The sequence below is a fragment of the Clinocottus analis genome, unplaced genomic scaffold, assembly GCF_023055335.1.
Source record: "Clinocottus analis isolate CAN_PGR_092001 unplaced genomic scaffold, fCliAna1.0.p SCAF_46, whole genome shotgun sequence".
Classification (NCBI taxonomy): domain Eukaryota; kingdom Metazoa; phylum Chordata; class Actinopteri; order Perciformes; family Cottidae; genus Clinocottus; species Clinocottus analis.
The window spans coordinates 676,212-696,342 of record NW_027176203.1 but is presented as its reverse complement, the minus strand read 5'-3'; the positions used below and the strand labels follow the sequence as shown (position 1 = coordinate 696,342).

At 49.4% G+C, this 20,131-nt stretch overlaps 2 protein-coding genes across 4 annotated transcripts; both read left to right on the top strand.

Moving 5' to 3' along the window:
- Window positions 1–17: 17 nt before the first annotated feature.
- Window positions 18–2,248, top strand: borcs7 (BLOC-1 related complex subunit 7). Its single transcript, XM_068599365.1, has 5 exons — window positions 18–164; window positions 568–630; window positions 883–926; window positions 1,098–1,118; window positions 1,226–2,248. The coding sequence occupies exons 1-5, from the start codon at window positions 33–35 to the stop codon at window positions 1,275–1,277; spliced, it is 312 nt and encodes a 103-aa protein (XP_068455466.1). The 5' UTR covers window positions 18–32; the 3' UTR covers window positions 1,278–2,248.
- Window positions 2,249–6,283: 4,035 nt separating this feature from the next.
- LOC137801919 (cytosolic purine 5'-nucleotidase-like) lies at window positions 6,284–19,388 on the top strand. Of its 3 annotated transcripts, XM_068599361.1 has the most exons (20): window positions 6,284–6,449; window positions 6,948–7,070; window positions 8,048–8,086; window positions 10,175–10,248; window positions 11,089–11,206; window positions 11,290–11,385; window positions 13,218–13,309; window positions 13,436–13,493; window positions 13,591–13,684; window positions 13,771–13,824; window positions 13,913–13,996; window positions 14,114–14,155; window positions 15,819–15,926; window positions 16,091–16,157; window positions 16,268–16,438; window positions 16,614–16,665; window positions 16,870–16,930; window positions 18,144–18,320; window positions 18,424–18,668; window positions 19,165–19,388. In XM_068599361.1, exons 1-20 carry the CDS (start codon window positions 6,328–6,330, stop codon window positions 19,187–19,189), a joined length of 1,902 nt encoding a protein of 633 aa, XP_068455462.1. In that variant the 5' UTR covers window positions 6,284–6,327; the 3' UTR covers window positions 19,190–19,388. The 3 variants fall into 3 exon arrangements, with proteins under 3 accessions (XP_068455462.1, XP_068455463.1, XP_068455464.1); XM_068599362.1 differs by lacking the exon at window positions 8,048–8,086; XM_068599363.1 differs by lacking the exons at window positions 6,284–6,449; window positions 6,948–7,070; window positions 8,048–8,086; ... (1 more) ...; window positions 11,089–11,206; window positions 11,290–11,385 and adding an exon at window positions 11,392–11,498.
- The last annotated feature ends 743 nt before the right edge of the window (window positions 19,389–20,131 follow it).

Below are 20,131 nucleotides of genomic sequence, written 5' to 3'. Positions count from 1 at the left end.
GCGCGCCGTCCCCCGCTAGCCTAAACAGAAAAATGGCGTCAGCGGAGTCGCAGCCGAGGTTCGGCCAGTCCGTCAAGGGGCTGCTGTCCGATAAAGTGGGCTCTTGTAGCGGGGACGTGATCGCGCTGACCCGCCAAGTGCTGAAGGGATCTCGCAGCCAGGAGGTAAAACGACACGAGTGGTTTTAATCACGACAAAGCGTTTAGCTAACACCAGCTAATACGGAGAGAAGGCGGAAACGTCGTTTCGTTTTCAAAATAAAAGCCCGGATCATGTTTCCATCGGCAGGGATGAGAGGCGTTGGTTGAAATGATACTGCGGATGAATATAAATGCACATTAACCTCGGCACAATATGGTCGTTGGAGCTGAAATGATTCGTCTGATAGAAACACAGAAACACTTGTTAACTGAATAGTTTCCGTTATTGTGGATGACGTCACGTGGGCTTTCAGCTCACCCTGAAGGGGATTTCCTTGAATATTATGTTTTAGGGTTTTTTGGACAGTTCAGATCTATAGATGGGGATATGATCCTAAATGACTCATGGTGCTAACTTCTCTTCCAGCTTCTTGGTCAAGCAGCAAGAAATATGGTCATTCAGGAGGACGCCATCCTGCACTCTGAGGACGTAAGTATCTGTACGTGTGTGTCTGTGTGTGTCTGTGTGTGTCTCAGTGATTACACCCCAGATTATATAGCCTGCCATGGGAGGACGACATACTGGACACACTTCTTCTCCAAACTGAAGCGTTAAATGAACACCGCTGTTTCACAACGAAAAGATTCCCTTCCATCATATAATAAAATAAAGTTGTTTAATAAAGTGTTCTAGTAGTAAGTTATCTTCCCTCGTTAGTCAACGTTACCGTCTGTCTTCCAGAGTCTGAGAAAGATGTCCATCATCACCACACATCTACAATACCAGTGAGTACCAATCAGCTGTTTGTGAGGACGTGAAAATACAAAATGAACTCGTTCTCAATCTGCAAGTGAATATTAAGAGAATCTCTCTGTCTGTGTGTGTGTGTGTGTGTGTGTGTGTGTGTGTGTGTGTGTGTGTGTGTGTGTGTGTGTGTGTGTGTGTGTGTGTGTCAGGCAGGAGGCCATCCAGAAGAAGTAAGTCTAAACACAACACTGTGTTTATGCTCCAGCTGACATCGCTGTCTCATCAGTAAGCCATAACACAAACCGCTGACGTGCACTGAATTCTTTCCATCCTCCAGCGTGGAGCACTCCAAGAACCTGCAGGACCAGCTGAGACACCTGCTGAAGTGACGGAGCGGCGGGACGCCCCCCATCCCTTTGATCCGCCTCGGCCTCTGTCTCCTGCAGGGCGAGACGCGCGTTTCCACTTCCAAACTCTCGCTGCTGGCCGGTGAGCTGGGACGTCGCGCTCCAGCGTGCATCCTGAGCTCCATGGGCCCGTGAACACGACCACGGCAGCAAACCACCGTGTGACGCTCTCTGGACCCGAGTTAAAGGTCGACACTCAAACGGCGGTTGCAGCTGACGGGCCGTCGTCCCCGACGCTAACGGTTAGCACCCGTTAGCGTAAGTAAAATGTTATTCAGTCACATTTTATAAAATAAATAAACAGTTGCATACAAAATGTAGACTGAAGCCAATTGTCTTAATTTTGAAAAAAACATTTTAAAAAACACAAGGTGAATGGCTAACTGTTAGCACAGTTAGCCTGCTGGCTCAGCCGTCGCCATGTTGAGAGCCGTGTGGAGGCAGTCTCTCTCTCAAGAGATCGTTCAGTGCAATTGTCGAGCGAATGATGTGTGTTTAAAAAGTCGTTAGAGACAAAGAGAGTCTTCATGTCGTCTGCAGACGGCCATCAGCACGTTATGGAAATATGAAAGACCTTGTCAGAAGCAGCCGATCGTGAGTTAAACGTTCGCTACGACCAAATTTATTCGGCACAGGTTGTTTCCATAATTAATTCATCACATTAAGTCGCTTAGGCAAAATCAAAGAGCACCTGAAGGGAGGAAGTTTGATCATATAGTTTAGCTGCTTCCATTAAGCTTTTATTATGCAATATTTCATGAGTGTGAATGGAAACGAGGCTCATCTGGAGTTGCTCTGGATTCAGGATCACTCTGCTGTAGCCCTGAATGTTATTTTTCTTGTTATATAAAATGTTTTAATCATATGCATTGCAGTAATATCAATTGAATATGTTTTCTGTGTCTTTTTGGCTCCATCAATATTAAAATAAACTGCTCTGGTAGAATCATAAAGGATGCACATCGTCTTTATTACATTTGTGTTAGATTAGTTTCCAGCTGTCCTGGATATGAAATATAACATAACCTTTCACGTTTAAAGTACACACATGTACTTCTATGTCTTGGTACAGTAGTCCTAGAAGTAGTCTCTGTTTCTCAGCGTCTGAGCCCTGAAGTTGGACGTGTGCTTCAGGATTTCGTGTGTAAATCATTTTCCACACGAGATGAAGCTCGTATGATTTATTGAAGGTCGTGGCAGCAGCAGCTCTGACCTTGTGTTCAAGGATGGAGCGGATCCCTGCGGGGGGGCAGGACCAACACGTGCTGAACCACACTATTGTGTTCACCGTGCAAATAAACCTGCTTCTAAGAAAGATTGTGTCTATGTAACCTTGTTAACATGTCTGTCTGCAGACCAGTGGACATGTCCACATCCAGAACACCTTCAGGGTTCATTTCCTGGGGGACCCGTCGGGGCGAGCAAGATGTTTTTTTAAAGGAACCTGATCTCCAAGGAAAGATGTGAAATGAGTACAGTCGAGTGACACATTGATGTTGAGTGTCGGGACGTTAAGTGTCTGGACGTTAAGTGTCGAGACTTTAAGGGACGGGACGTTGAGTGTCGGGGACGTTGAGTGTTGGGACGTTAAGTGTCGGGGACGTTAAGTGTCGATACGTTAAGTGTCGGGATGTTAAGTGTCGGGACGTTAAGTGTCGGGATGTTAAGTGTCGGGACTTTAAGTGTCGGGGACGTTAAGTGTTGAGATGTTAAGTGTTGAGACGTTAAGTGTCGGGGACATTAAGTGTCGGGGACGTTAAGTGTCGATACGTTAAGCGTCGAGACTTTAAGTGTCGGGACGTTAAGTGTTAGGACGTTGAGTGTCGGGACGTTGAGTGTTGGGACGTTAAGTGTCGGGACGTTAAGTGTCCAGATGTTAAGTGTCGGGACTTTTAAGTCTCGGAACGTTAAGTGTCGGGGCGTTGAGTGTCGGGACTTTTAAGTGTCGGGACGTTAAGTGTCGAGATGTTAAGTGTCGGGACTTTTAAGTGTCAGGGACGTTGAGTGTCGGACTTTAAGTGTCGGACTTTAAGTGTCGTTCGTACTTTCGTGACGTGCTCGCAGGTCGTGCTCACTTGACGTATCTTCGGGGCTTTAAGGCCTTTCCCTCTCCGTCTGCTCTCACTCAGCATCATTCAGATCTTAGATCGTTACAGAAATAGTTCTCGAGTGTTGACAATATTTCCTAATCTCCGGTGCGATAAAGAACGTTTGTAACACACGACATCGCTGCGAGTAATCAGCTGGGGACGCTGCATGGCGGTAATCTCTGAGCTGTTTACATTCCCCGCAGCGTGTTGGCGCTGCGCCGCCACACGCGTGTGCAGGAAATGAAAAGAGCTGGAAGGTCCACACATTAAAGGAACGTCGTCTCCTCAAAGACGAGCCGGCCGCTCATCGCCGCTCCTCCTCGCGATAAGGAGCCGAGCGACGGCGGTATCAGCGGCCCGAAGGCCAAACAGCTGCTCGGCCCCGCGGCGTCCCTGAGGGCGAGCTGCCGAGTCGTGTTCGCTGACGCTGCACACGTGTGTGGGTCACCCGATGGTGATGGTGATGTGGTGCCGTCTATTTGCTGGATCCCCGCTAGCCGACGCCTTGACGGCCCGATAATCTCCCAGGGGGTCGCGGGGAGGACAAAACAATACACGCACAGAACATGACGTAAAACACACAAAGTACAGTCAGACTGACGGACGGGTACCAGAGCCCACGTCTGCTTTAGCATCAGAACGTCCGCAAAGAAGAAAGAGACTTCTATACAACCAGAGGAGTCGCCCCCTGGTGGTCAGGAGAGAGAATGCAGCTTTAACACATGAAGCATAGACTTCTATACAACCAGAGGAGTCGCCCCCTGGTGGTCAGGAGAGAGAATGCAGCTTTATCACATGAAGCATAGACTTCTATACAACCAGAGGAGTCGCCCCCTGGTGGTCAGGAGAGAGAATGCAGCTTCAACACATGGAGCAGAGACTTCTATACAACCAGAGGAGTCACCCCCTGGTGGTCAGGAGAGAGAATGCAGCTTTAACACATGAAGCATAGACTTCTATACAACCAGAGGAGTCGCCCCCTGGTGGTCAGGAGAGAGAATGCAGCTGTAACACATGAAGCATAGACTTCTATACAACCAGAGGAGTCGCCCCCTGGTGGTCAGGAGAGAGAATGCAGCTTTAACACATGGAGCAGAGACTTGTATACAACCAGAGGAGTCGCCCCTGGTGGTCAGGAGAGAGAATGCAGCTTTAACACATGAAGCATAGACTTCTATACAACCAGAGGAGTCGCCCCCTGGTGGTCAGGAGAGAGAATGCAGCTTCAACACATGGAGCAGAGACTTCTATACAACCAGAGGAGTCGCACCCTGGTGGTCAGGAGAGAGAAAGCAGCTTTAATACATGAAGCATAGACTTCTATACAACCAGAGGAGTCACCCCCTGGTGGTCAGGAGAGAGAATGCAGCTTCAACACATGGAGCAGAGACTTCTATACAACCAGAGGAGTCGCCCCCTGGTGGTCAGGAGAGAGAAAGCAGCTTTAATACATGAAGCATAGACTTCTATACAACCAGAGGAGTCGCCCCCTGGTGGTCAGGAGAGAGAATGCAGCTTTAACACATGAAGCATAGACTTCTATACAACCAGAGGAGTCGCCCCCTGGTGGTCAGGAGAGAGAATGCAGCTTTAACACATGAAGCATAGACTTCTATACAACCAGAGGAGTCGCCCCCTGGTGGTCAGGAGAGAGAATGCAGCTTTATCACATGAAGCATAGACTTCTATACAACCAGAGGAGTCGCCCCCTGGTGGTCAGGAGAGAGAAAGCAGCTTTAATACATGAAGCAGAGACTTGTATACTCTTTTGCAGCATCAGTGTTATGAACATATGGATACATGTCTGATTGCTTTTAGTGTAATGAGCTCAGCATAGTATCTTCATTCCCTCCATCTTGAACCCGTGGGCTTCGTCCCAGCTGTTATCCTCCTGCTCATCAAGTGTCTTCTCTTCTTGCTTCAGCACAAGGGCTGTTTGTGTTATCCTCCTGTGTCTCTTCATCCTTGTGCCCAGCTGCTCTCTCCTGATCTCAGGAGTTAAAGTGTTTTTCCAGCTCCCTTCTTCAAACCTTGAGTGTAAATGATGTTCTCCTACGACAGCAGGCGTCTTATCAGAGGATAGCGAGGATACGGGTCCAGGGCCGCCGGCTCGCATCTTCCGCCTCTGACAAACTGTTTCACCTCTGGACTCTGAGGATGAAGCTCGTGTTTGTGCTCACTCTTCCCACGAGCATTGTTACGGCCGCCATGGCGCGTGGGGGGACGGCGCCGCGACCTCTGACCTCTTAGAGGCCGTGCAGCTGTGTGGACCTGAGGGACGAGCTCTCCTGCTGGTGGACTCATGGGGAGCTTTTCACGTCTAATATGCATCATAAACATACTCATGTTGTAATCTGTTGAGCACTGTTTACTTGTTTTAAGCCATGGACGTTCATAACGCTTCATAAGCATTATAAGAATACACCATGTATAATCATAATCATGTTTAAAGTATGTTTTTAATGCATTACAGACATGGCCTTGCATTAAAGTCAGTGAACATTAGATTTGAAGTATTATGACGTCATCAGTCCTCTGTTTTATAATGTGTTATGATCTTTGTTATGAAGCATTTTAGATGTTTAAGAGTGCTTATAGCTGTGATAAAACAGCGCTGTTAGCAGATCCTCACCATTATGATTTCTCATTTATTGATGTTTCCACACCTCGTGGGCATGGCAGCGGCTCAAAAAGAGCATTTTAAATTCCTCTTAGGACATAAATAAATAACTATTTCACCAAACTAGTTCCAGAGTGTTTCCCTTCCTGTTTTCTCTCTCAGCACGTTGTTATCCGGACTGGACCCGGATCCGGTCCGCGGGCCGCATGTTTGACACCCAGCACGGTACCAGGGGCCGTGTCATGGACCAGAACAACGTTCCCGGATGGAGAAGTGTCCTCTGGAGCCTGAAGGAGGTTCTGCAGCGCTACAGCTGGTGGCGATGAAGATCCGCCATGCCGCTAATTCAGCCGCAGAAGAAGAAGAAGTAGCAGAAGGAGGAGTAGAAGAAGAAGTAGTAGAAGAGGAAGATGGAAAGAAGAAGGAGAAGCAGCAGACCATAAGGTGAGTAGTGTCGTGTTCTTGTCAAGACCGAGTGTCTCTCCACCTGGAGAGCTGCCGCTGCGTGACGCGTCTCCGTGAACACAGTGATGCAGTAATGAAGAGGTGCAGTGATTAGCAGGCTAAGCTAACGGAGCTAACAGCTGTCTGAGGAGGAGATGAGAACACAACAGTCTCAAGTTACACTGCCTTTAAGGGCCGAGGGGCTAAGATTAACTCCTGGGCGAGCCGGGTCTATATACTGAGATTATATGTAGACTGAGATTATATACTGAGATTATATATACATATATACTTAGATTATATACTTAGATTATATACTGAGATTATATGTATACTGAGATTATTTATATATATATATATATATATATATATATATATATATATATATATATATATATATATATATATATATACATATACATACTGAGATTACATACTGTGATTATATACTGAGTTTATATACTGAGGTGTGTGTGTGTGTGTCTCCTGGGTTTACAGAAACACTTCTCACGGTTCCAGGATGACGACTTCTTGGAGCGACCGGCTGCAGAACTACGCCGACATACCGGCCAACATGGACGGCGTGGCCATGAAGAAGTACCGCCGAGAAGCTCACCACAGGTCAGTCTAGACCACAGGGTAGTCTAGACCACAGGGTAGTCTAGACCACAGGGTAGTCTAGACCACAGGGTAGTCTAGACTGTAGACCACAGGTTAGTCTAGACCACAGGGTAGTCTAGACTGTAGACCACAGGTTAGTCTAGACCACAGGGTAGTCTAGACTGTAGACCACAGGGTAGTCTAGACCACAGGGTAGTCTAGACCACAGGGCAGTCTAGACCACAGGGTAGTCTAGACCACAGGGCAGTCTAGACCACAGGGTAGTCTAGACTGTAGACCACAAGTTAGTCTAGACCACAAGTTAGTCTAGACCACAGGTTAGTCTAGACCACAGGGTTGTCTAGACCACAGGTTAGTCTAGACCACAGGTTAGTCTAGACTGTAGACCACAGTTTAGTGTAGACCACAGGTTAGTCTAGACTGCAGACCACACTAAAGCAGGTGTCACTAGATCAGGAACAATGGATGCTGGTCCCTTGAAATCGATACAAAGTAATGTGTGTGTGTGTGTGTGTGTGTGTGTGTGTGTGTGTGTGTGTGTGTGTGTGTGTGTGTGTGTGTGTGTGTGATGTAACTGAGTTCCCTCGGAGGTCGTTCACTTGTTGCGTTCTTCATGTCTTGAATCCATCGCTGTAGGCGTGGCGCTCCCAAGCACCTGGCATGTAAACAGTTTACCTTGTGGAACGCGGCTGGGTCACATGATGAGGAACAGCCAATCAGAGCCGACGACATCACCGTTCATCCTTTTAGTTCAGGACCAGCCGGCAAATGTTCGCAGACGGATGAAGAGGAGCTCCTGAGAGGGAACTCCTTAGCTTCAGCTAGCGACCGCTAACTTACTGCAGCGTCATCATCGTCGTGAATTCATGAAAACACGCAACACGTGAACGGCCTCGTAGAACATGTCTGCTTCCCTGACGCACGGCGCCGTGTAGCGTGATGTCAGAGGTAACATACATGTGCTCTCTACCACAAAGCTTTCCAAGGGATCTGGCTCAAAACCATCCTGCAATGAGGTACGCCATCTTTCTATTGCTCAGAGCGCAGCGCGAGCGCCGTCTTCATCCTCACGCAGCGTCTTCATCCTCAGGCAGCGTCTTCATCCTCAGGCAGCGTCTTCATCCTCAGGCAGCGTCTTCATCCTCACCTAGCATCTTCATCCTCACCTAGCATCTTCATCCTCACCTAGCATCTTCATCCTCACTTAGTGTCTTCATCCTCACTTAGTGTCTTCATCCTCACGTAGCATCTTCATCCTCACGCAGCGTCTTCATCCTCACGCAGCGTCTTCATCCTCACGCAGCGTCTTCATCCTCACGCAGCGTCTTCATCCTCAGGCAGCGTCTTCATCCTCACCTAGCATCTTCATCCTCACCTAGCATCTTCATCCTCACCTAGTGTCTTCATCCTCACTTAGTGTCTTCATCCTCACGTAGCATCTTCATCCTCACGCAGCGTCTTCATTCTCACGCAGCGTCTTCATCCTCACGCAGCGTCTTCATCCTCACGTAGCATCTTCATCCTCACGCAGCGTCTTCATCCTCACTTAGTGTCTTCATCCTCACGTAGCATCTTCATCCTCACGCAGCGTCTTCATCCTCACGCAGCGTCTTCATCCTCACGCAGCGTCTTCATCCTCAGGCAGCGTCTTCATCCTCACGTAGCATCTTCATCCTCACGCAGCGTCTTCATCCTCAGGCAGCGTCTTCATCCTCACCTAGCATCTTCATCCTCACGCAGCGTCTTCATCCTCACGCAGCGTCTTCATCCTCACGCAGCGTCTTCATCCTCACGCAGCGTCTTCATCCTCACGCAGCGTCTTCATCCTCAGGCAGCGTCTTCATCCTCACGTAGCATCTTCATCCTCACCTAGCATCTTCATCCTCACTTAGTGTCTTCATCCTCACTTAGTGTCTTCATCCTCAGGCAGCGTCTTCATCCTCACGTATCGTCTTCATCCTCACGTAGCATCTTCATCCTCACCTAGTGTCTTCATCCTCACTTAGCGTCTTCATCCTGGTGCAGCGTCTTCATCCTGGTGCAGCGTCTTCATCCTCACTTAGCGTCTTCATCCTCACTTAGCGTCTTCATCCTCACTTAGCGTCTTCATCCTCACTTAGCGTCTTCATCCTCACTTAGCGTCTTCATCCTCACTTAGCGTCTTCATCCTCCTGCAGCGTCTTCATCCTCCTGCAGCGTCTTCATCCTCACTTAGCGTCTTCATCCTCACTTAGCGTCTTCATCCTCCTGCAGCGTCTTCATCCTCCTGCAGCGTCTTCATCCTCCTGCAGCGTCGTCATCCTCCTGCAGCGTCGTCATCCTCCTGCAGCCCTCCATGTCTCTGGGAGGCTGCTGCTTGTTGTCATGTCTCATGTCGAGCTCCTTCTGTTGCTTTTCCATCTTTTTCTGCTCCTGCATCTTTTATATTTTCCTCATCTGTTGGGCCCCTCACACCATCAGAGTGGAAGCTGGAGGACAGTGTGTGTGGTTGTGTGAGCTGCTGGTCTCTGTGGTTGTGTGTTACTTCATTTCCTCATCGGCCTGAAGGTTTAAAACACTTCCTCTTTGCCACATTTTGTAATCTTCCTTCTGCTTTTTTAGGTCTGATGACTTTGCTCTGCTTCGTCATTCTTTACAGTCCTTAGTTTAACGTTTGGGGAGATGTTGTATTATTTTATTATTGAAGAGGTTCTCAAACTGACAAACAAAATGTTCGGCCCCACCATCCCGACAACACTGGAACAAAATGCTCCACCTTTCTGAGACTCCTCCCTCTTTGCTTTTTAAAATAATTAATAGATTGAAGTCGCTTTCAAGTAACCAGATTGCTCCGTCAGACGAGCAGAAGCCGAGAGGTTTCTACTTCACAGGGTCACTATAAATAAGCAGCAGGATTGCGTGTATGTTGTTGTTGTTGTTGGACTCGTGGTGGTCCACTATGTCTGCCGTCCATCAAGCCCTGACCTCCACATGGCTGCTCTTGAGCTTTCCTCCTGCAGCTGTGATGGGTTCACACCAGCGTCTGCTCCTCACTGGGCATCAGGAGGCGGCTGACGCGTTTCATCTGAAGCTCGGTTGCCTCCTCGCTGTTCTCCCTCCTCCAGAGTGTTCGTCAACCGGAGCTTGGCCATGGAGAAGATCAAGTGTTTTGGATTTGATATGGATTACACCCTGGCAGGTGAGTGCACTGTGAGGGTTGTGTTCATTGCATTAGTGTTGCACCGTGTGTGTTGTTCATGTCAGACGCACACACACCGTGGCGGAGCCCGATCCTTGCTGCAAGGCTCAGGGTGGAAAGTGTAAAAATAGCAGATCCTCAGGGTCCTCTGTAACCCGAGCTGCTCCTGAAGGAGGTATTTCTGGCCCTTTAGGACATGAAGCCACCACAATAGGTGTGTGTGTGTGTGTGTGGCCTGTGTGGCCTGTGTGTCGTGTGTGTGTGTGTGTGAGTGTGTGTGTGTGGCCTGTGCTTGTGGACGTCTTTAAGAAACGATGAGCAACGTCGTTTCTCCACAACGTGCGTGAATGTTACAACACGTGGTGGCGTTCAACATCCTGTCATTTTGACCATCAGGGTTGTAAAAATGACATCATCAATTATTACATGCCACTTTATTTAGTAATCATAATAGCTAATTTAGATTTTGAGCTCTACAAAATAAATTGAATGAGTGAAAACTTGTGAACACTTTAATTCATCACCTGGTGCAATACTTAATACATGCAATATCCTTTATGTTTAAGTACTTTTATACACATTTTGTATATTTAATATTCTTCTTACTGTTTCATTTTTAATGTTTTATTCCTGCTTTACTGTTCTTCATATGCTTGTGAGCTGTAATCCCGTAATTTCCCCACTGAGGGACTAATAAAGGATTATCTCATCTTGAACTGTTCTCTTGAGGACTTGTGGTTCCTGTAGTTCCAGGATGACCTGAAGGACTAGAGACACTGTTGTACATGGAAGACATTGCTCATGTCGTCTGATCGTTGTGTCCTTGTGGTCTCGCTCCAGTGTATAAGTCTCCTGAGTACGAGTCCATGGGCTTCGACCTGACGGTGGCGCGCCTGGTGTCCATCGGTTATCCACAGGAGCTGCTGAACTTCGTCTACGACCCGTCCTTCCCCACCAGGCCGGTTCAGAGAGGCCTCTCACTTCACCGGTCGGACGCCTCAAGCCTTCAGTCTCTGACGCCCGTCTGCTTCTCCTCCTCAGAGGTCTGGTGTACGACACCCTGTACGGCAACCTGCTCAAAGTGGACGCCTACGGCAACATCCTGGTGTGTGTGCACGGGTTCAACTTCGTGAGGGGGTGAGGTGCACCGCCCGGCTGCCAGCAACTACACCCAGCAGCATCTCGCACCAACTAGTGTATAGTTAATGTTACACCCAACCTGAACGCAGAAACACGATGAAATGTACAAGGTTATGCAACATTGATGCTTTACGATGCACAAACACGAATAGTGACATCATTAATATACATAGAGTCATACATAGTGTCATGGACGGACCCTTTGTAGTTCTCTAAACTTTAGAAAACTACAAATGGACCTTTAGAGTTCTTTGAAGGACCCTTTGTAGTTCTGTACATAGGACACACATGTAACCGTCGTCCCGTGTCCTCCCTGTCGTCCCGTGTCGTCCCGTGTCGTCCCGTGTTGTCCCGTGTCGTCCCGTGTCCTCCCTGTCGTCCCGTGTCCTCCCCGTCGTCCCGTGTTGTCCCGTGTCGTCCCGTGTCGTCCCGTGTCCTCCCTGTCGTCCCGTGTCCTCCCCGTCGTCCCGTGTCCTCCCCGTCGTCCCGTGTCCTCCCCGTCGTCCCGTGTCCTCCCCGTCGTCCCGTGTCCTTCCTGTCCTCCCCGTCGTCCCGTGTCCTCTCCGTCGTCCCGTGTCCTCTCCGTCGTCCCGTGTCCTCTCCGTCGTCCCGTGTCCTCCCCGTCGCCCCGTGTCCTCCCCGTCGTCCCGTGTCCTCTCCGTCGTCCCGTGTCCTCTCCGTCGTCCCGTGTCCTCTCCGTCGTCCCGTGTCCTCTCTGTCGTCCCGTGTCCTTCCCGTCGTCCCGTGTCCTCCCCGTCGTCCCGTGTCCTCCCCGTCGTCCCGTGTCCTCTCCGTCGTCCCGTGTCCTCTCCGTCGTCCCGTGTCCTCTCTGTCGTCCCGTGTCCTCTCTGTCGTCCCGTGTCCTCTCTGTCGTCCCGTGTCCTCCCCGTCGTCCCGTGTCCTCCCCGTCGTCCCGTGTCCTTCCTGTCGTCCCGTGTCCTTCCCGTCGTCCCGTGTCCTCCCCGTCGTCCCGTGTCCTCCCCGTCGTCCCGTGTCCTTCCTGTCGTCCCGTGTCCTTCCTGTCGTCCCGTGTCCTCCCCGTCGTCCCGTGTCCTTCCCGTCGTCCCGTGTCCTTCCTGTCGTCCCGTGTCCTCCCCGTCGTCCCGTGTCCTTCCTGTCGTCCCGTGTCCTTCCTGTCGTCCCGTGTCCTCCATGTCGTCCCGTGTCCTTCCCGTCGCCCCGTGTCCTTCCTGTCGTCCCGTGTCCTCCCCGTCGTCCCGTGTCCTCCCCGTCGTCCCGTGTCCTTCCCGTCGTCCCGTGTCCTCCCTGTCGTCCCGTGTCCTCTCCGTCGTCCCGTGTCCTCCCCGTCGTCCCGTGTCCTTCCTGTCGTCCCGTGTCCTTCCTGTCGTCCCGTGTCCTCCATGTCGTCCCGTGTCCTTCCCGTCGCCCCGTGTCCTTCCTGTCGTCCCGTGTCCTCCCCGTCGTCCCGTGTCCTCCCCGTCGTCCCGTGTCCTTCCTGTCGTCCCGTGTCCTCCATGTCGTCCCGTGTCCTCTCCGTCGTCCCGTGTCCTCCCCGTCGTCCCGTGTCCTTCCTGTCGTCCCGTGTCCTTCCTGTCGTCCCGTGTCCTTCCTGTCGTCCCGTGTCCTCCCCGTCGTCCCGTGTCCTTCCTGTCGTCCCGTGTCCTTCCTGTCGCCCCGTGTCCTTCCTGTCGTCCCGTGTCCTCCCCGTCGTCCCGTGTCCTCCCCGTCGTCCCGTGTCCTCCCCGTCGTCCCGTGTCATTCCTGTCGTCCCGTGTCCTCCATGTCGTCCCGTGTCATTCCTGTCGTCCCGTGTCATTCCTGTCGTCCCGTGTCCTCCCTGTCGTCCCGTGTCTGTGCTTCCTCTGCAGACCGGACATCAGAGAGATGTACTCCAACAAGTTCATCCAGCGTGGCGACACGGAGCGCTTCTACATCCTCAACACGCTCTTCAACCTGCCGGGTGAGGACCAGGAGGAAACCTTTTGATGATTAGTCTGATTAATCAATGCATCATTTATATTGAACGCATGTTTAACATTCAGTCCCACAGTCGGTGTCAATGATCCGCGTCTCCTTCCGTCCTCAGAAACATACCTCTTTGCTTGCCTGGTGGATTTCTTCAGTCACTGCTCCAGATACACAAGGTGTGTACGTCTGTCTGAGAAGCTTTTATTCTGAAAAGCTGGCAGCGTAACATCCTTTGTGACTCTCAGCGTCTCCTGATAACTTCACTGTCTGCAGCTGTGAGACCGGCTTCAAAGATGGCGACCTCTTCATGTCCTATAAGAGCATGTTCCAGGACGTGAGGGACGGCGTGGACTGGATCCACTTCAAGGTAGAATCCTCTCCTCCTCCAGCTGGAGCTCGTCGGCTGCGGTCCGGTCCGGTCCAATCCAGCGCTGCTATTGTGTGTGTTCACAGGGCTCCTTGAAGGAAAAGACGGTGGAGAACCTGGAGAAGTACGTGGTGAGGGATGTAAGTACCCAGCATGCTGCGCTCTGTGGAGGCGACCACCGCGTCCAGCTGGTTCTGGTTCTGACGTTGGTTCTGTCTCCTCCTCCAGCCGAAGCTCCCTCTGCTGCTCAGCCGCATGAACGAAGTAGCCAAAGTGTTTCTGGCCACCAACAGTGACTACAAGTACACGGAGGTGTGAAGGCGTCATGGCGTCCTCTCTCTCTTCTGCTGCTGCACGCTGAGGCGTCAGGAGGCAGCAGCTGAAGTTCTGTTGAAGAATAAATGATGAACCCTCTTTTTCTGCTTCCAGAAAATTATGACCTACCTGTTTGACTTCCCCCACGGCCCCAAGGTACCGGCCAGCTAATGACACTAATAATACTAATAATACTAATGACACTAACAATACTACTGACACTAATGACAATAATGACACTAATAATACTACTGACACTAATAATACTAATGACACTAATGACACTAATAATACTAATGACACTAATGACACGAATGACACTAATGACACTAATAATACTAATAATACTAACAATACTACTGACACTAATGACACTAATGACACTAATAATACTAATAATACTAATGACACTAATGACACTAATGACACTAATAATACTAATGACACTAATAATACTAATGACACTAATAATACTAATGACACTAATGACACTAATAATACTAATGACACTAATGACACGAATGACACTAATGACACTAATAATACTAATAATACTAACAATACTACTGACACTAATGACACTAATGACACTAATAATACTAATAATACTAATGACACTAATGACACTAATGACACTAATAATACTAATGACACTAATGACACGAATGACACTAATAATACTAATGACACTAATGACACTAATGACACTAATGACACTAATGACACTAATAATACTAATAATACTACTGACACTAATGACACGAATGACACTAATAATACTAATGACACTAATGACACTAATGACACTAATGACACTAATAATACTAATAATACTAATGACACTAATGACACTAATAATACTACTGACACTAATAATACTAATGACACTAACAATACTACTGACACTAATGACACTAATAATACTAATGACACTAATAATACTAATGACACTAACAATACTACTGACACTAATGACACTAATAATACTAATGACACTAATGACACTAATGACACTAATAATACTAATGACACTAATGACACTAATAATACTAATAATACTAATGACACTAATGACACTAATGACACTAATAATACTAATGACACTAATGACACTAATAATACTACTGACACTAATAATACTAATGACACTAACAATACTACTGACACTAATGACACTAATAATACTAATGACACTAATGACACTAATAATACTAATGACACTAATGACACTAATAATACTAATGACACTAATGACACTAATAATACTAATGACACTAACAATACTACTGACACTAATGACACTAATAACACTACTGACACTAATGACACTAATAATACTAATGACACTAATAATACTAATGACACTAATAATACTAATGACACTAACAATACTACTGACACTAATGACACTAATAATACTAATGACACTAACAATACTACTGACACTAATGACACTAATAATACTAATAATACTAATGACACTAATGACACTAATAATACTAATAATACTAATGACACTAATGACACTAATAATACTAATAATACTAATGACACTAGTGACACTAATAATACTAATGACACTAGTAGTAACACAAGTAACACTACTCATGACACTAATAACACTCATGACTCTAATGACTCTAGTAATACTAGTAACACTAATGACTCTAATAACACTACTAGTAACAGTAACTAATAACACTAGTAACACTTGTGTGGTCAGGACGCTCAATGGGTCTGAATCTAACTGGTGTGTGTGTGTGTGTGTGTGTGTGTGTGTGTGTGTGTGTGGGTGTGTGGGTGTGTGGGTGGGTGGCAGCCCGGTACCCCCCACCGGCCCTGGAAGTCCTACTTCGACCTCATCCTGGTGGACGCCCGTAAGCCCGTGTTCTTTGGCGAGGGCACGGTGCTGCGGCAGGTGGACACGGTGAGCGCTACGGGAGCCCGCGTGGACAAACCTGCTGCTGACACGCAGCTGAACACAACCAGTCCTTTAGAAAGGGGCCGAACACTTCTCCTCCAGCGACTCAGGCCTCTGGTACCTGTGACAGTAGCATGTGTGTAAAATGACATGCATGTAACTTGTTTCAGAGCTCCGGCCGGCTGAAGATCGGCACGTACACGGGCCCCCTGCAGCACGGCATCGTCTACTCCGGAGGTAAACACACAACCCTCTGCACACGGGTCGTTCACATCCATTCCCTTCATGGCGGTGAGAGAGGGAACGTCTTGTGGAAGCGCCTAAACACACGCGTGTTGTCATGCCAGGCTCCTCCGACATCGTGTGCGACCTGCTGGGCGCTAAAGGAAAGGACATCATCTACATCGGAGACCACATTTTCGGCGACATCCTGAAGTCCAAGAAGCGGCAGGGCTGGAGGACGTTCCTGGTGATCCCGGAGCTGGCCCAGGAGCTGCACGTGTGGACCGACAAGAGCTGTGAGACGACATCACTCACATGCACACCCGCAGATGTTATGAAGGGAGCGATGGCTTTAGCAGATATGAAGTTATGTAACTTTGAGTAGTGGCTGTAATAGTGCTCGCTGCTCGGCTCCAATGATACAACGTGTTTCCATATTGTGAGACTGACTCCTCATGCAATGCTTTCCAGCCATCTTTGAGGAGCTGCAGTCTCTGGAGTGCCTCCTCGCAGAGCTTTACAAGTGAGTTCCTCTCTGTCCTGTCAGCTGCTCTCCTGCAATGTGATCTTTCAAACCTGCCGAGTGACTTGTGGTCGAGACGTTATTTGTTTTAGCCGACGGCGCTCTGCTCCGCCTCATGAACCGGACCTGTGTGGAAGTTAAACTCTCAGATCCATTTGTTTGTTCTGAGGCTAGCGCTCACGTAGCTCATGCGTTCATCCTCAGGGATCTGGACAGCAGCAGCAGCGAGAGGCCCGACATCAGCTCCCTGCAGAGACGCATCAAGGTACGAGCTGCAAGCACCTCTGGAGGTCCAGAGAGCAGCAGGAGGCTAGTCATGCTACACATGCTGCACATGCTGCACATGCTGTACATGCTATACATGATGTACATGCTGCACATGCTGCATATGTTGTACATGCTACACATGCTGCACATGCTGTAGCATGATATACATGCTAGTCATGCTACACATGCTGCACATGCTGTAGCATGCTGCACATGCTGCACATGCTGTAGCATGCTACACATGCTGTAGCATGCTATACATGATGTACATGCTGCACATGTTGTACATGCTACACATGCTGTAGCATGCTATACATGATGTACATGCTATACATGCCAGTCATGCTACACATGCTGCACATGCTGCACATGCTGTAGCATGCTGCACATGCTGCACATGCTGCACATGCTGCACATGCTGTAGCATGCTGCACATGCTGCACATGCTGCACATGCTGTAGCATGCTACACATGCTGTAGCATGCTATACATGATGTACATGCTATACATGATGTACATGCTGCACATGTTGTACATGCTACACATGCTGTAGCATGCTATACATGATGTACATGCTATACATGCTAGTCATGCTACACATGCTGCACATGCTGTACATGCTATACATGCTATACATGCTGTAGCATGCTGTACATGCTGTAGCATGCTATACATGATGTACATGCTATACATGATGTACATGCTGCACATGTTGTACATGCTGCACATGCTATACATGCTGTACATGCTGTAGCATGCTATACATGCTATACATGCTACACATGCTGTACATGATGCACATGCTGCAGCATGCTATACATGCTGTACCTGCTGCACATGCTGTACATGCTGCACATGCTATACATGCTATACGTGCTGTACATGGCGTACATGCTATACATGCTGTACATGCTATACATGCTAGCTGTACATGCTATACATGCTGTACTTGCTATACATGCTAGCTGTACATGCTATACATGCTAGCTGTACATGCTATAGCATGACTCGACTTGCTGGACCGGTTGTTATTGAGTTGTTGTCCGTTAGCTCGGCTGCTAAGTTTCAGTAGCCGACAGTAAAAGGATTCAAACCGTCGGTGCACATCGCTCACGAGGTTCCACATGACAACAGATGTTCCTCCTGCACAGAAACATCCTCGTCATCCAGGAGCAAACGTCTCCTTGTCCCCTTTTTCTCTGTTGTTCCAGAAAGTGACGCATGACATGGACATGTGCTACGGCATGATGGGAAGTCTGTGCCGCAGCGGCTCGCGCCAGACGCTGTTCGCCTCCCAGGTGATGCGCTACGCCGACCTGTACGCCGCCTCCTTCATCAACCTGCTGTACTACCCCTTCAGCTACCTGTTCAGGGCGGCGCACGTGCTGGTGAGCGTCACGCGGCGCCGTGCGAGCGGCCACCTGGGCCACCTGGGCCACGTGGGTCACCTGGGTCACCTGGGTCACGTCCAGAACTCTCTCTCCTCCACAGATGCCCCACGAGTCCACGGTGGAGCACGCCCACGTGAGCGTCATCGACACGGAGTCGCCGCTCGCCACGCGGAACCGCCACGACCTGGACCGCAAGCAGCTGGAGGGCCAGCGGCGCCGCCTCACCCGCTCCGTCAGCGAGATCCAGCCGGCGCACTTCTTCCCCCAGCCGCCGCAGGAGATCACGCACTGCCACGACGAGGACGACGATGAAGAGGAGGAGGAGGAGGAGGAAGAGGAGGAAGAGTAAGAGAAGGAGTTGGAGGAGGAGGAATAAGAGGAGGAGAAGGAGGAAGAGGAAGAAGAGTAGGATGACGAGAGGGAGGAGTCGGAGGAAGAGGGGTTGGAGGAGTAGGAGAAGGGAGAAGAGGTAGAGTGGAAGGAAGAAGAGGAAGAGTAAGAGGAGATGAAGAGTAGGAGGAACAGTAAGAGGAGGAGGAAGAGGGGGAGAAGGAAGAAGGAGGAGGTTGAAGAGTAGGAGGAAGAGGGGAAGCAGAGGAGGAGAAGGAGGACGAGGAAAGTAGGATGACGAGGGGGAGGTGTTGGAGAAGGAAGAAGAGGAGGAGGAGGAGGTGAAGTATGAGGAGGAAGAGTAAGAACAAGGGGAGGAGCAGGAGAAGTATGAGGAGGAAGAGTAAGAAGAAGAAGAGGAGGAGCAGGAGGAAGAGTAAGAGGAGGAGGAGTCTTTAGAAGGAGCTTCCTGTCTCCTTCAGGTCATCCTGTGTCTTTGTTCCTCTAACAGACGTCCCGTCTCTTCTGGCTGCTGATTGGTCGATTCCCTCCAGAACCTTTAGCTTCACCCACACTCTGCGTCACCATGGAGACGGCCACGTCTGAGTTATTGTTTGGGACCATTTTGTTTTTTTGTCGCGGCGTTGAGGCGGCGTTGAGGCGGCGTTGAGCGCCGCTCAGCAGCTCCACACTCAGGATGACTTCCTGTCTGGAGGAGAGACGCTTCCTGAAGGAACTTTGCTCTCTCTTTGCTGGAGGTCATGAGACGGTTCGGCTCCTCTGAGCGTTTCCTGTCGGCGGCAGGAAGTGGTCAGAGGTCCCGCCTCCAGCTGGAGGAGCTGCTCTGTGTGTACATCCTGTCTGCATGACGGTTACTTATTTATATCTATATTCAAATGAAAAGACTCAGAGGTTTAAAGAGCTGTGCACGCTGACCAGCACGCTCACGTGCACTAACGTGCACTAACGTGCACGACAAGCAGACGCCATACATCAGTGGACGTCGTCATGGTGACAGACCTTTGACCTTTTGAAGCTGAGAAACTTGTAGACTTAACCGCCGCCATCTTGGAAAACTTCAGTCAGCATGACATTTATTCACACACACACACACACACACACACACACACACACACACACACACACACACACACACAGGAGAGAGAGAGTTCTCTGCTCAGGTGTCATATTCGTGTCTTGCTCCTTTTGACGTAAACGGTTAATATTTATGACATAATAAAATGCAATTATGAGATTACTAAGGGATCCTGGGGGTCACTAGGGGATCCTGGGGGTCACTAGGGGATCCTGGGGGTCACTAGGGGATCCTGGAGGTCACTAGGGGATCCTGGGGGTCACTAGGGGATCCTGGGGGTCACTAGGGGATCCTGGAGGTCACTAGGGGATCCTGGAGGTCACTAGGGGATCCTGGGGGTCACTAGGGGATCCTGGGGGTCACTAGGGGCCACTTGGGCCCC